Source organism: Carlito syrichta, unplaced genomic scaffold (assembly GCF_000164805.1).
Source record: "Carlito syrichta isolate Samal-C Ts95f unplaced genomic scaffold, Tarsius_syrichta-2.0.1 Scaffold315987, whole genome shotgun sequence".
Lineage (NCBI taxonomy): Eukaryota > Metazoa > Chordata > Mammalia > Primates > Tarsiidae > Carlito > Carlito syrichta.
In genome coordinates, this window is record NW_007260083.1 from 294,241 (window position 1) to 307,165 (window position 12,925).

At 42.4% G+C, this 12,925-nt stretch overlaps 1 protein-coding gene across 2 annotated transcripts in view; it reads right to left on the bottom strand.

Moving 5' to 3' along the window:
* The window catches only part of ZNF565 (zinc finger protein 565), a 34,939-nt gene that overhangs the window by 12,150 nt on the left and 9,864 nt on the right, over positions 1 to 12,925 (bottom strand). For both annotated transcript variants that reach the window (XM_021706762.1, XM_008073668.2), the window contains exons 2-3: positions 6,972 to 7,098; positions 5,841 to 5,936 (exon numbers count right to left, since the gene is read on the bottom strand). Coding sequence is in view for 1 of the 2 variants with exons in the window: in XM_008073668.2 (XP_008071859.2) it covers positions 5,841 to 5,936; positions 6,972 to 7,098 (223 nt within the window). In the remaining variant the exon portion in view is untranslated. The remainder of the gene's footprint in view (positions 1 to 5,840; positions 5,937 to 6,971; positions 7,099 to 12,925) is intronic.

The following is a 12,925-nucleotide window of genomic DNA, read 5'->3' on the forward strand; positions in this document are numbered from 1 at the left end:
GCAATCCACTCACCTCAGCCTCCCAAAGGTGCGGGATTACAGGCTGAGCCACCAAGCCCAGCTGATTTTGTTCTTTTTTATGGCTGAGTAATATTCCATCGTGTATATGTACCATGTTATCTCTCTTTGCAGATGACATGATTGTGTACCTTGAAAACCCAGCTAATTTTTTGATGTATTGTAGAGACACGGTCTTGCCAAGTTGTCCAGGCTGGTCTCGAACCCTTGGGCTCAGGTAATCCTTTTGCCTCCCCCTCCCAAAGTGCTGGGATTACAGGTATGAGCCACCGTGCCCCATTATAACAAGGTTTTTATACAGCCCTCAAGCTAAGAACACTTTTTACATTCTGAAATGGTTTAAAAAAAAAAAAGAATAATAATACGTTTCAGAGGCCTTACGTGTCCCACAAGGCCTAAAACATTTATTGCCTGGTCTTTCACAGAAAAAGTGTACTGACCCTGCCTAGATCCCTTTTCTCACTCCAGTCTGATTTTGTTTTAATGATCTAGGATTTTAGTTTTATTCTATCATTGTTTTTGTATTTCAAAAATCTGTATTTGCAATATTATTCACTAACAGTAATGATTTAAGTCAGTCATTTATACACTATGGCCTGTGGGCCACATCTGGACTGCTGCCTGTTTATATGTGATCTACTACGTAATTGAACTCAATAAATGCTTTCTTTTTTTTTTTTTTCGAGTTAGAGTCTCACTGTCGCCCAGGCTGGAGTGCAGTAGCATGCTCATGGCCACTGCAGCCTTGACCGCCATATCAAAATCTGATTTATGATGTACAGAGAAGGACAGAACATCACTTCTGTGAAATTCTTGCCAAAAACACATAACACCAATCTAACTATGAGAAAATATTGACAAACACAAAGTGAGAGGCATTCTACAAAAAGTCATCTTCAAAAGTATCAGCTGGGCACAGTGGCACACGCCTGCTGTCCTAGGTACTTGGGAGGCTAAGTTGGGAGGACCACTTGTAACCAGGCGTTCAAGTCCAGTCTGGGCAACACAGCGAGACTCAGTCCCTTAAAAAGAAAAAGGTGCTGGGTGCAGTGGCTCACGCCTATAATCCCAGAACTTTGGGAGGCTGAGGTGATAGGACTGCCTGAGTCCATAGGTTCAAGACCAGCCCGGGCAACTTGATGAGACCTCATCTCTACAATAAGTCAAAAAATTAGCTGGGCGTGGTGGCGTGTGCCTGTCATTCTAACTACTTAGAATGCTGAGCGGAAGGATCACCTGAGCCCAGCAGGTCGAGGCTGCGGTAGCCGTGAGCATGCCACTGCACTCCAGCCTGGGCTACAGAGGGAGACTCTGACTTAAAAATAAATAAATAAATAAAAATAAAAATTCAGCGATGGGGTCCATGGATTCCAGGTTGAGAACCCTCAATGTGGACTTGCTTGAAAAGAAAAAAAAAAAACACTACAATCCAGTCTGGGCAACAGGGTGAGACTGTGATTCAAAAAGAAAAAAAAAAAGAAAAGAAAAAGGTATCAAGGTCATGAAAGACAAGGAAAAGCTAAGGAATAGTCACAGACTGGCAAAGGCTAAGGAGACACAATAATTAAATGCAATGTGTGATCCTGGGACAGAAAAAATACATTAGGGAAAAACTGATAAAATTCAAATAAGATCTGTAGATCAGTTAGTGTTATACTAATGTTAATTTCCTAGTTTTGATGACTGTACCGTAGTCATATAAAATGTTAACTTAAGCCGGGCTCAGTGGCTCAGCCTGTAATTCCACGCCTTGGGAGGCTGAGGTAAGTGGATTGCCTGAGCCCGCGGGTTCAAGACCTGCCTGGGAAACTTGGTGAGAACTCATCTCCGCAATAAATCAAAACAATTAGCCGGGTGTGGTAGCACGAGCCTGTAGTTCCAGCTACTTGGAAGACTGAGGTGGAAGGATCACCGGAGCCCAGCAGGTTGAGGCTGCAGTGGCAAGGAACGGCCACTGCACTCCCGTCTGGGTGACAGAGTGAGACTCCAACTCAAATAAATAAATAAATAAAAATAAAATAAAATGTTAACTTAGTGGAAACTGAGTGAAGGGTATAAAGGAATTCCCTAATAATTCTGCAAGTTTTCTATAATCCTAAAATCATTTAAAAATAAAAAAGCTAAAAAACAAACAGGCCAGGTGTGACAGCTCACACCTATTGTAATCCCAGCACTTTGGGAAGTTGAGGTAACAGGATCGTTTGAGCCCAGGAGCTCAAGATCAGCCTGGGCAAAATAGTAAGACCTCATCTCTATGAAAAACAAAAGATTAGCCAGGTGTGGTGGCATTCACCTGTAGTCTCAGCTATTCAGGAGGCTGAGGTGGAAGGACTGCCTGAGCCCAGGTATCTGAGGTTATGGTGAGCCGTGAATGAGCCACTGCACTCTTTCCTGGGCTACAGAGTGAGACTCTAATTAAAAAACAAAACCCAAAAAGTCTTTATTAAAAATTAAAAAAATTACGTTTCAGTCTTGAGATTGGTAGAGAAATATAGGTTTAAGCACACCTTTAAAACTCAAAGACTAATTTGTTACAAAGCAATAGAAAATATAACTTCAAAATCAGGGAAGAAACAGGGGTAATAAAATGTGAATAAAACAGGAATAGCTGGGAAAAAAAAATTAGGGAAGAAACAGGGGTAATAAAATGTGAATAAAACAGGAATAGCTGGGAAAAAAAAGAACAGGAAATAAAAAATATAAAAACAGCAGAAGTAGGAACAGGCCTTTTTTTTTTGAGTCAGAGTCTCACTCTGTTGCCAGGCTGGAGTGCAGTGGCACACTCATGGCCACCACAGACTCAATCTGCTGGGCGCAGGCAATTTTTCCACCTTAGCCTTCCAAGTAGCTGGAACCACAGGCACACACCATCATGCCTGGCTAATATTTTTATTTTATTGTAGAGATGAGGTCTCACCAAATTACCCAGCCTGGTGTTGAACCCCTGGACTCTGGCAATCCTCTTGCCTCCACCTCCCAAAGTGCTGGGATTACAGGCGTGAGCCACCGCGCCTGGCAAGGACATATTAATTATAACAACAAGGGAGAACAAATTGAATTCCCTTAGTCAAGTTAAGGAATCTCAGACAGAATCAAAAAGGAAATTCTAACAGAATCCTGTTACAAGGGACACACTTAAAGTTACTACTTCACACCACTCTCCAACAAAAGGAGTCTGGGCCAAGACTGAGTCTGAGAAATGGTTGATAATTTAAATTTAAATTATAGCAATATTTTTTGAAAAGAATAAGCAAATATATATAAATAAAAATTATTTATATATATAAAAATATATATTATATATATATAATTTTTTTTTGAGTTAGGGTCTCACTCTGTCTCCCAGGCTAAAGTGCAGTGACACGATCATGGATCACTATAATCTCAACCTCCTGAGCTCTGGCAAACTTTCCATCTCAGCCTCCTCAGTAGCTAGGACTATAGGTGCATGTCACCACATCCAGCTAATTTTTTTATAATTTTGTAGAGACAAGGTCTCACTATGTTTCCCCGACTGGTCTCAAACTCCCAAGTTCAAGTACTTCTCCCACCTCAGCCTCCCCAACTGCTAGTATTCCAGGCATGAGCCACCATGCCTAGCCTCAAATGTGTTCTTTTTTGGCTTAAGAAATCCAATAAAAAGATTAGAAGAAATAAGTGGGAAAATAAAGGACAGGTTATACAAATAAAAATATAATTTACAATGAGGTATATTTCTTTCTTTTTTTTTGGAGTCGGTGTCTCACTCTGTTGCCCAGAATGGAGTACAGTGACCACTCACAGCCACCGCAGCCTCGACCTGCTGGGCTCAGGTGATTCTTTTGCCTCAGCCTTCCAAGTAGCTGGAACTACAGGTGTGTACCACTGTGCCCAACTAACTTTTCTTGATTTATTGTAGTGACAAGGTCTTGCCAACTTGCCTAGGCTGGTCTTGAACCCCTGGGCTCAGGTAATCCTCTCATCTCACTTTCCAAAGTGCTGGGTTACAGACATGAGCCACCATGCCCGGCCTGAGGTATATTTCACCTTTATAAAAATGTAAAAAGCAAAAATACATAATACAATAAACAGTTATCAGAATTTGATGGTACAGTACCGAGAAAGGTAAAAGGATATACAGATTCTAAATAATATACTCACAAGGTTTATAGGTGAACAAAGAAGCAAGTACCCTATCCAACAAACACAAGTTTTAAATATGTGTGAAACATTTTCCAAAGTTGGCTCCAAAAGGTCTGTTTTCAGGAAAAGAAATGGGGTATAATCATATTGTTCAAAATTCAAATCTGACATCAACAACAATAGAAGAGAGAAGGCAGTGGGAATGACTTCTTTGGGCTGAGAGAACCTGCTAGCACAGAATTCCACAGACAGTGAACAAAACTGACAAGAAAGAAGGTAGAACAGGCTGGGCACAGTGGCTCACACCTATAATCCTAGCACTTTGGAAAGCAGAGGCGAGAGAATTGCCTGAGCTTAGGGGTTCGAGACCAGCCTGAGCAACATGGCGAGACCTCATCTCTAGAATAAATCATAAAATTAGCCCGGCGTGGTAGTGCACACCTGTTGTTCCAGCTACTTGGAAGGGTGGGGCAGAAGAATCCTCTGAACCTAGCACTACACTCCAGCCTGGGTGACAGAGTAAGACTCTGACTCAAAAAAAAAAGTTAGAATTAAGATCCAATATTTTCATGTGACCAAAAACAGAGCAGACACGCATAAAGGGAAACTTTAAGGGTGTTCTTCAGATAGATAGGAAATAATCCCAAATGAAAACAAAAATGACAATAATAGCAGAGGAGTTAGGAGAGGGGTATCTGATAATTAAGGATTCAAAGTTTCCAATTATGTCTAGCAAGTGCCAATTAATAACACTCGCTAACATTTATTTGCTATCACTATTGCCTGGCTACTACTACTACTGTTCTGGGTACTTTCACGTCATTAATTCATATAATAGCACTATTTTTATCCCATTTGCAGAGGAGAGAGCTGAACCAAAGCAAACTTAAGTAATTTACCCAAACTCACAGTGTTAGCTAAGTTGCAGAGCCAGGATTTGAACTCAGTCTGACTCTAGAGTCTGTGCCCCCAACTACTATGCAACCCTACCTTTCAAAAGTTAAGAGAAAGCTGGGCTTGGTGGCTCAGCCTGTAATCCCAGCGCTTTGGGAGGCTGAGGTGAGTGGATTGCCTGAGCCCGCGGGTGCGAGACCTGCCTGGGCAACTTGATGAGACCTCATCTCTACAATAAATCAAAAATTATCCAGGTGTGGTAGCACGCGCCTGTAGTTCCAGCTACTTGGAAGGCTGAGGCGGAAGGATCGCCAGAGCCCAGCAGGTCGAGGCTGCGGTGGCCGGGAGCGGCCACTGCACTCCAGTCTGGGCGACAGAGTGAGACTCCAACTCAAAAAAAAAAAAAAAACTTAAGAGAATAAATCAATTGCTCAATTAGATAAAATGAGAAGCAGTTTAAAAAAATAAGAGTTCTCTAAAGGATGAAGATAACTTTCAGAAAAAAAGAATCAAAAGTACAGGTAAAAGGCAGCTACTGGGAAAGAAAAGGGCACATTCCTTTTTGAAATTGAAGGAAAATGTGGGAAAGGAAAGAACAGAGAGAAATTACTGGGGATAAGGAAAGGTTCCTTTGGAAGCTGATGCTGATAAAGTCTTTGCTGATCATCTTCACATCTCACACCTTTATTCCACAGCAGGGGTGTGAGGAAAGCCTCCCTAAAACAACGTAAGTGACTGCAATCAGTTGACTTACCCACTGGACCATTATCCTCAATGACCTTCCCCACTGGTCACCTTTCACTCACCTGGGCACCATGGTCGTGTCGCATCATTTGCAATCACCCAGGGCTCTTTCCCTTCCTCCAATAAGGAGATGACATCAGGTTTAGAAATGGAAAGTCCTGTTTACAGGAAAAGAATGGGGTATGATCCTACTGTTCAAAATTCAAACCCAGTCCTTGGTCACTGGGGAAGAGAGGCAATTACAAGGAGAAAGGTGTAAAGGTTGTCCAAGGGATGGGAAGATCAAAGTGCCCAATGAAACGACTCATTTCCAATTCCAGAAGGCACAAAACAACTCTTCTGGGAACAGACATCAGAAATTCGGTCAGAAACTTGTAAACTGTCCTAGAAATGCACAATAAAGAAACCGGAAATTCCAGAAGGCTAGCCTTGAATTATCTGGAATAGAAAACTATGGTGATTACACTCTTAACCTTCTCCTTCCCCTCAAATCTATTCCTTGATGTTCCTGGCCCTGTTCTGTGCCCGCTCTGTGCTCCAGACAACCTACCTGGAAGGTCAGTATTACTCCTCCCCATGGTTTCCCATTGGGTTTCCCATGGAAAGCATCAACAGGTCAGTGGGCAGGAGGAGAGTGCAGGACATTTCTTAACCCTCTTCCTCCTTCCTTGACCCAGGAGTTCTGGAGGTAGTAAGAGTTCTTGCTCACTGGGTCCTTCTCTGTGGTTCTAGTTCTCAGCACCTCCAGTGACACTGCTTCTTCTTCACCTCTTCAGGCCAGACCAGAGGTGGAAATGGCCTTCTATTTATTTAAACTTTTTTTTTTTAAAGAAAGGGTCTTGCTCTGTCACTCAGGCTGGAGTACAGTGGCATGATCAAAGAGAACTGTAACCTCAAAATCCTGGGTTCAAGCTATCCTCTTGCCTCAGTCTTCTAAGTAGCTAGGACTACAGGTGTGTGCCACCACATGCAGCTAATTTTTAAATTTAATTTAATTTTTTGTAGAGACGGTAGGGTCTCACTATATTGCCAAGGCTGGTCTCAAACTCCTGACCTCAGGCGATTCTCCCACCTCAGCCTCCCAAAGTCCTGGAATTACAGGTGTGAGCTACTGTGTCTGGCCTAGTTGCCCCTTGTTATAGTCCCTGGGCACTCTGTTTGCTGTCTGGACCTGTGCGATACAATATCCTTACCTAGTGAGACCAAGTTACTGAAGTTCTCCAAAGTCACATCCCTGTACAAGTCCCTCTGAGCAGGTTCTAGGCACTTCCATTCTTCCTGAGAGAAATCTATAGCAACATCCCTGAACGTCACCAATCCCTGAAACAATAAACCCATGCCATTACTAGTGAATTAAAGAACTTTTCTTTTTTCACTTTTTTATTTTCAAAATACACACAAGTACAGAGAATCATATACAGTAATGACCCCGCTGAACCCATCACTCTGCTTCAATAATTAACAAGATGCATATCTTGTCTTAACTATTCCTTTCCATCTTTTACCCTTCGTATATTTTGAGACTAATTTCACATACCAAACATCATAATACTTCACTTACAAATACTTTAGTATCTAACAAATTATAGACTTAATAAAACTAATAATAATTTCCCATTAAACAGATTAAATTCAAATTGGCCCTGATTTCTCAAAAGTGATTTTTTTTTTTTTTTTTTGAGTTGGAGTCTCACTCTGTCACCCAGGCTGGAGTGCAATGGCATGCTCACGGCCACCGCAGCATTCACCTGCTGGGCTCAGGCAATCCTTCCGCCTCAGCCTTCCAAGTAGCTGGACCTACAGGTGCACGCTACCACATCTGGCTAATTTTTTATTTATTGTAGAGATGCGGTCTCGCCAAGTTATGCAGGCTGGTCTTGAACCCCTGGACTCAGGCAATCTTCTCGTCTCGGCCTCCCAAAGTGCTGGGATTACACGCTGGAGCCACCACACCTGGCCCCCAAAATGATTTTTTAACAGTTGGCTTGTTTACATCAGAATCCAAACAAAATTCACACACTGCATTTAGTTGATAGGTTTCCTAAAGTCTCTCAAATCTCTAATAGCCCTTGCAAACTCTTCTTAAAAATTTACTGCCATTTATTTATTAAAGAAACATTTGAATCAGTTGAATTTCCCACATTCTGGATTTGGCTGATTGTATCTTCATGGTATAGTTTAACATGGTATGTTGCTTTACTTCTATATTTCCTATAAAATGGTAGCTAAATCTGGAGGCCTGATTTCCATTAGGGGGGTGTGTAGAATTAGTATGTCAGAGGTGGTGCTGTGTACTTCCTATAGCATTCCACTAGGAGACATATGATGACTGGTTGCCCCATTTTTAATGAGGTTAAAATTGATGAGTTGGTTCAGGTTTTGAAAACCTGATCCATCTAAGAAAATATCTTTAACACGAGATGAAGAGGTGCAAGCAAGCAAGCTAGGGCTGAATGTCTATAATAGCCCATTTATAGGACTAAAGGCCTGTATGCTCGTGAACATTTCTGTGGCTACAGATAAAACCTTCTTCATACACCAGAACTCTTCTGTTTTCCACACAGGTCTGGGAATGAGAAGAAGAGAGCTAAATGGGGTCTCATAAATGACCAGAATAGCATGTACACACAGCAAACATGGAAAATAATAATAATGTCTTTAAAAAATGAATCTCTTTTATTACTTCACCCTTGAGATAAGAAAAGAATCCAAAGTGTCTGATAAATTTCTATCTTAAAATGTAGGATTTGTAAAAGTTTTAAAACTATTCTAAAGAACCAGGGTCATAGCCTATGGATCTCTTTAGGATACCTTTGGGATCATGCAAAGGTCGGTCTAGTTGTCATAATGCTGGGGATGGGGTAGAATGGGGAAGTGGCATGATACTGGCATTTAGTGCCTGGCATCAAGAATGTTAAGTGTCCTGAATTATTTGAGTAATATACTCAGGGCAGTCTCATGCAATAAAAATTGTACTGATGACAACGAAAAGTGCCTCCACTAGAAATAGTTTGTTAGACATCATCAGCATATTTTTGTTATGGCAAATTTTATAATAAACACAGGGATTTTTATTGGCTACATAATATTGTACTATATGTCCTACAAGATACATTTCATTATTTTGGAGCACTTAGATTAAACAAGATGTATAAAATCTTTAGTGCAGGGCTGGGCGCGATGGCTCATGCCTGTAATCTCAGCACCTTGGGAGGCCGAGGCAGGAGGATTGCTTGAGTCCAGGAGTTTGAGACCAGCCTAGGCAACATAGTGAGACCCCATCTTTACAAAAAATAAAAAAAAATCAGCTGGGCATGGTAGCATGTGCCTGTAGTCCCAGCTACCTGGGAGGCTGAGACAGAAAGATCACCTGAGCCAAACATAGAAGGTTGAAGCTGCAGTGAGCAGTGATCATGCCACTGCATTCTGGTCTGGGCGACATAGAAAGATTCTGACTCAAAAAAAGAAAAAGAAAAAAAGGAGTACTGATATATGATACAACATACATACAGCTTGAAAACATTTTGCTAAGTGAAAGAAGCCAGATACATAAGCTCAAATCTTGTATAATTTCACTTATATAAAAAGTTCAGAATAGATAAACCCATAAAGATAGAAAGTAAATTACTGTTTGCCAGTAGATGAGAAGGGAAGATTGGGAGTGATTACTAATGCAAGTGGGATTTCTTTTTGGAAGTGATAAAAATGTTCTAAAATTGATTGTGTTGATGGTTGTACAACTCTGTAAATATACTAAAAACCACTGAATTGTACAGTTACATGGGTGAATTTCATTGCATACAAATTATATATATATGATTAATAAGCTGTTTTTAAAAAAGTTGGTGGGGGCCAGGCTCGGTGGTTCAGATTGTAATCCCAGCACTTTGGGAGGTTGAGGTGAATGGATTGCCTGAGCCTGTGGGTTCGAGACCAGCCCGGGCAACTTGGCGAGACTTCATCTCTACAATAAATAAAAAATTAGCCAGGTGTGGTAGCACATACCATAGTTCTGGTTACGTGGAAGGCTGAGGTGGAAGGATTGCCGGAGCCCAGCAGGTCGATGCTAGGTTGGCTGTGAGTGGGCCACTGCACTCCAGCCTGGAGCCAGTGAGACTCCAACTCAAAAAAAAAAAAAAGTTAGTAGGGCACAGTGGCTCATGCCTGTAGTCCCAACACTTTGAGAGGTGGAGCTGGGAGGATTGCCTGAGCCCACAGGTTCGAGACCAGCCTGGGCAACTTGGCAAGACCTCATCTCTACAATAAATCAAAAAATTAGCCAGGTGTGGGGGCACATGCCTGTAGTTCCCACTACTTGGAAGGCTGAGGCGGAAGAATTGCTTAAGCCCAGCAGGTTGAAACTGCAGTGGCCGTGAGCGTGCCACTGTACCTCAGCCAGTGTGACAGAGTGAACCGTTAATGCTAACGCTAACTCTAACTCTACATGAAATAAAATAAAATAAAATAAAATAGTTATTGAGAACCCCCAAAAGCTTTTGTTAATGCTGGCTATAGGCCAGGTACAGTGGCTCACACCTCTAACTCCAGCACTTTGGGAGGCAGAGGCAAGAGGATTGCCTGAGTCCAAGGGTTCAAGACCAGCCTGGGCAACTTGGGGAGATCTCATCTCTACAATAAATCAAAAATTAGCTGGGAACAATGGCGTGCTACTTGGAAGGCTGAGGCAGAAGGATTGCCTGAGCCCAGCAGATCAAGGTTGTTGTAGCCATGAGCATGCCACTGCACTCTAGTCTGGACGACAGAGTGAGACTCCAACTCAAAAAAAAAAAATGCTGGTTATATCTGTCAATATTTTCCACATTAGAAATTCAAAGTGAGAAATATAAACAATATTTATTGATTGACTTGTTGAAACAACAAATAAACCTGTTACATGTTAACATAAATAACAGACATTTTATGAGAAATAACTCCACTGTCAAAATCCAAAAATTTCGTGGCATTACATTTTTGGTTTTTTTTGAGTTGGAGTCTCATTGTCGCCCAGACTGGAGTACAGTGGCTGCTCCCGGCCACCGCAGCCTCGACCTGCTGGGCTCCGGTGATCCTTCTGCCTCAGCCTTCCAAGTAGCTGGAACTACAGGCGCGTGCTCACGCCTGGTTCATTTTGATTTATTGTAGAGATGAGGTCTCGCCTGCCCAGGTGGATTTCGAAACCACGGGCTCAGACAATCCACTCACCTCAGCCTCCCAAAGGCGCGGGATTACAGGCTGAGCGACCGAGCCCGGCTTACTTTACATTTTTATAGATCTCTTTAACGACTAGCTAAATAAAAGAGAGTTGGACTTTCGCATCTGCCTCTGCATTAAACCTGCTAGGGTGACACAGACCATATGGGAAACTCCTCTATACAAATTAGAGAATGTAAGTGACAAAGGCAAATAATATATTAGCATTATTATAAAAATAATTTTGACCTTGCAGGCCTCCTGAAAGGTTTTCCAGGACCATACTTTGAGAACTGCCAATTTAGTGCTACACAATTTAACATACGTGATTTTAAAATAAATTGTGTGGGACGGTGGTTCATGCCTGTTATCCCAGCATTTTTGGGAGCTGAGGCAGGAGGATCACTTATGACCAGGAATTCGAGACCAGCCTGGGCAACAGAGCAAAACCCGATCTCTATAAAAAAAAATTATAGCTGGTGGCTCAGCCTGTAATCCCAGCACCTTGGGAGGCTGAGGTGAGTGGATTGTCTGAGCTCGCCGGTTCGAGACCTGCCTGGGCAACTCGGTGAGCTCTCATCTCTACAATAAATCAAAAAATTAGCCGGGTGTGGTAGTGCGCGCCTGTAGTTCCAGCTACTCAGAAGGCTGAGGCGGAAGGATCGCTGGAGCCCAGTAGGTCGAGGCTGCGGTGGCCAGAAGCGGCCACTGCACTCCAGTCTGGGCGACAGAGTGAGACTCCAACTCCAAAAAAAAAGAATAAGAAAGCATACCAGAAACACATGCTCACAATATAGATTAAAAACTATAACTTATCCGGGCTCGGTGGGTCAGCCTGTAATCCTGCACCTTGCGAAGCTGAGATAAGTGGTTCGAGACCCGCCAGGGCAAGTTGGCGAGACCGCATCTCTACAATAAATCAAAAACTAGCCGGGCGTGGTAGCGCGCCTGTAGTTCCAGCTACTCGGAAAGCTGAGTGGAAGGATCGCCGGAGCCCAGCAGGTCAAGGCTATGGTGGCCGGGAGCGGCCACTGCACTCCAGTCTGGGCAACAGAGGAGACTCCAACTCAAAAAAAAAAAAAAAAAATTTTTTTAAACATATATCATATAGAGGGAAAAAAATCTTGTCACACAAATATAGAGTATAACTTTACATCAAATTTAAAAATGGAAAACCCAGCAGTAATATTTCTTAGTAATATAGTTATATATGGTAAAACCATTATAAAAATCAAGATTGATAAACACCAGTGATAGTCATTACCATTGGTAGGAATGGTAATGGGATACAGGAAGGGATATAGGATCAAGGAAGGGAATACAAGTTGCTTAGATGACACATTAACTTAGTTGACGAATATATTGGTACTTGCTATGGTTTGGATATTTGCCCCCTCCAAACCTCATGTTGAAATCCAATCCCCAGCCGGGCTCGGTGGCTCAGCCTATAATCCCGCACTTTGGGAGGCTGAGGTGAGTGGATTGCCTGAGCCCGTGGGTTTGAGACCCACCTGGGCAACTTGGCGAGACCTCATCTCTACAATAAATCAAAAAATTAGCCGGGCGTGGTAGTGCGAGTCTGTAGTTCCAGCAACTTGGAAGGCTGAAGTGAAAGGATCGCCGGAGCCCAGCAGGTCGAGACTGCAGTGGCCGGCCCGGCCACTGCACTCCAGTCTGGGTGACGGAGTGAGACTCCAACTCAAAAAAAACAAAACAAAAGAACCCACAAAAATAACAAATGCTTTTTATTTACTTAGTCAACTGATGAAAGATCTAATATGTGCTATGTTTCTGAATGCATGCATGTGTGAGTACCTGAGTGTTTAAGGCAGGAATAGAACTCTCTCATTTCTTTTTCTTTTCTTTTTTTTTTTTTTTGAGTTGGAGTCTCACTCCATCACCCAGACTGGAGTGCAGTGGCCGCTCCCAGCTACTGCAGCCTCGACCTGCTGGGCTC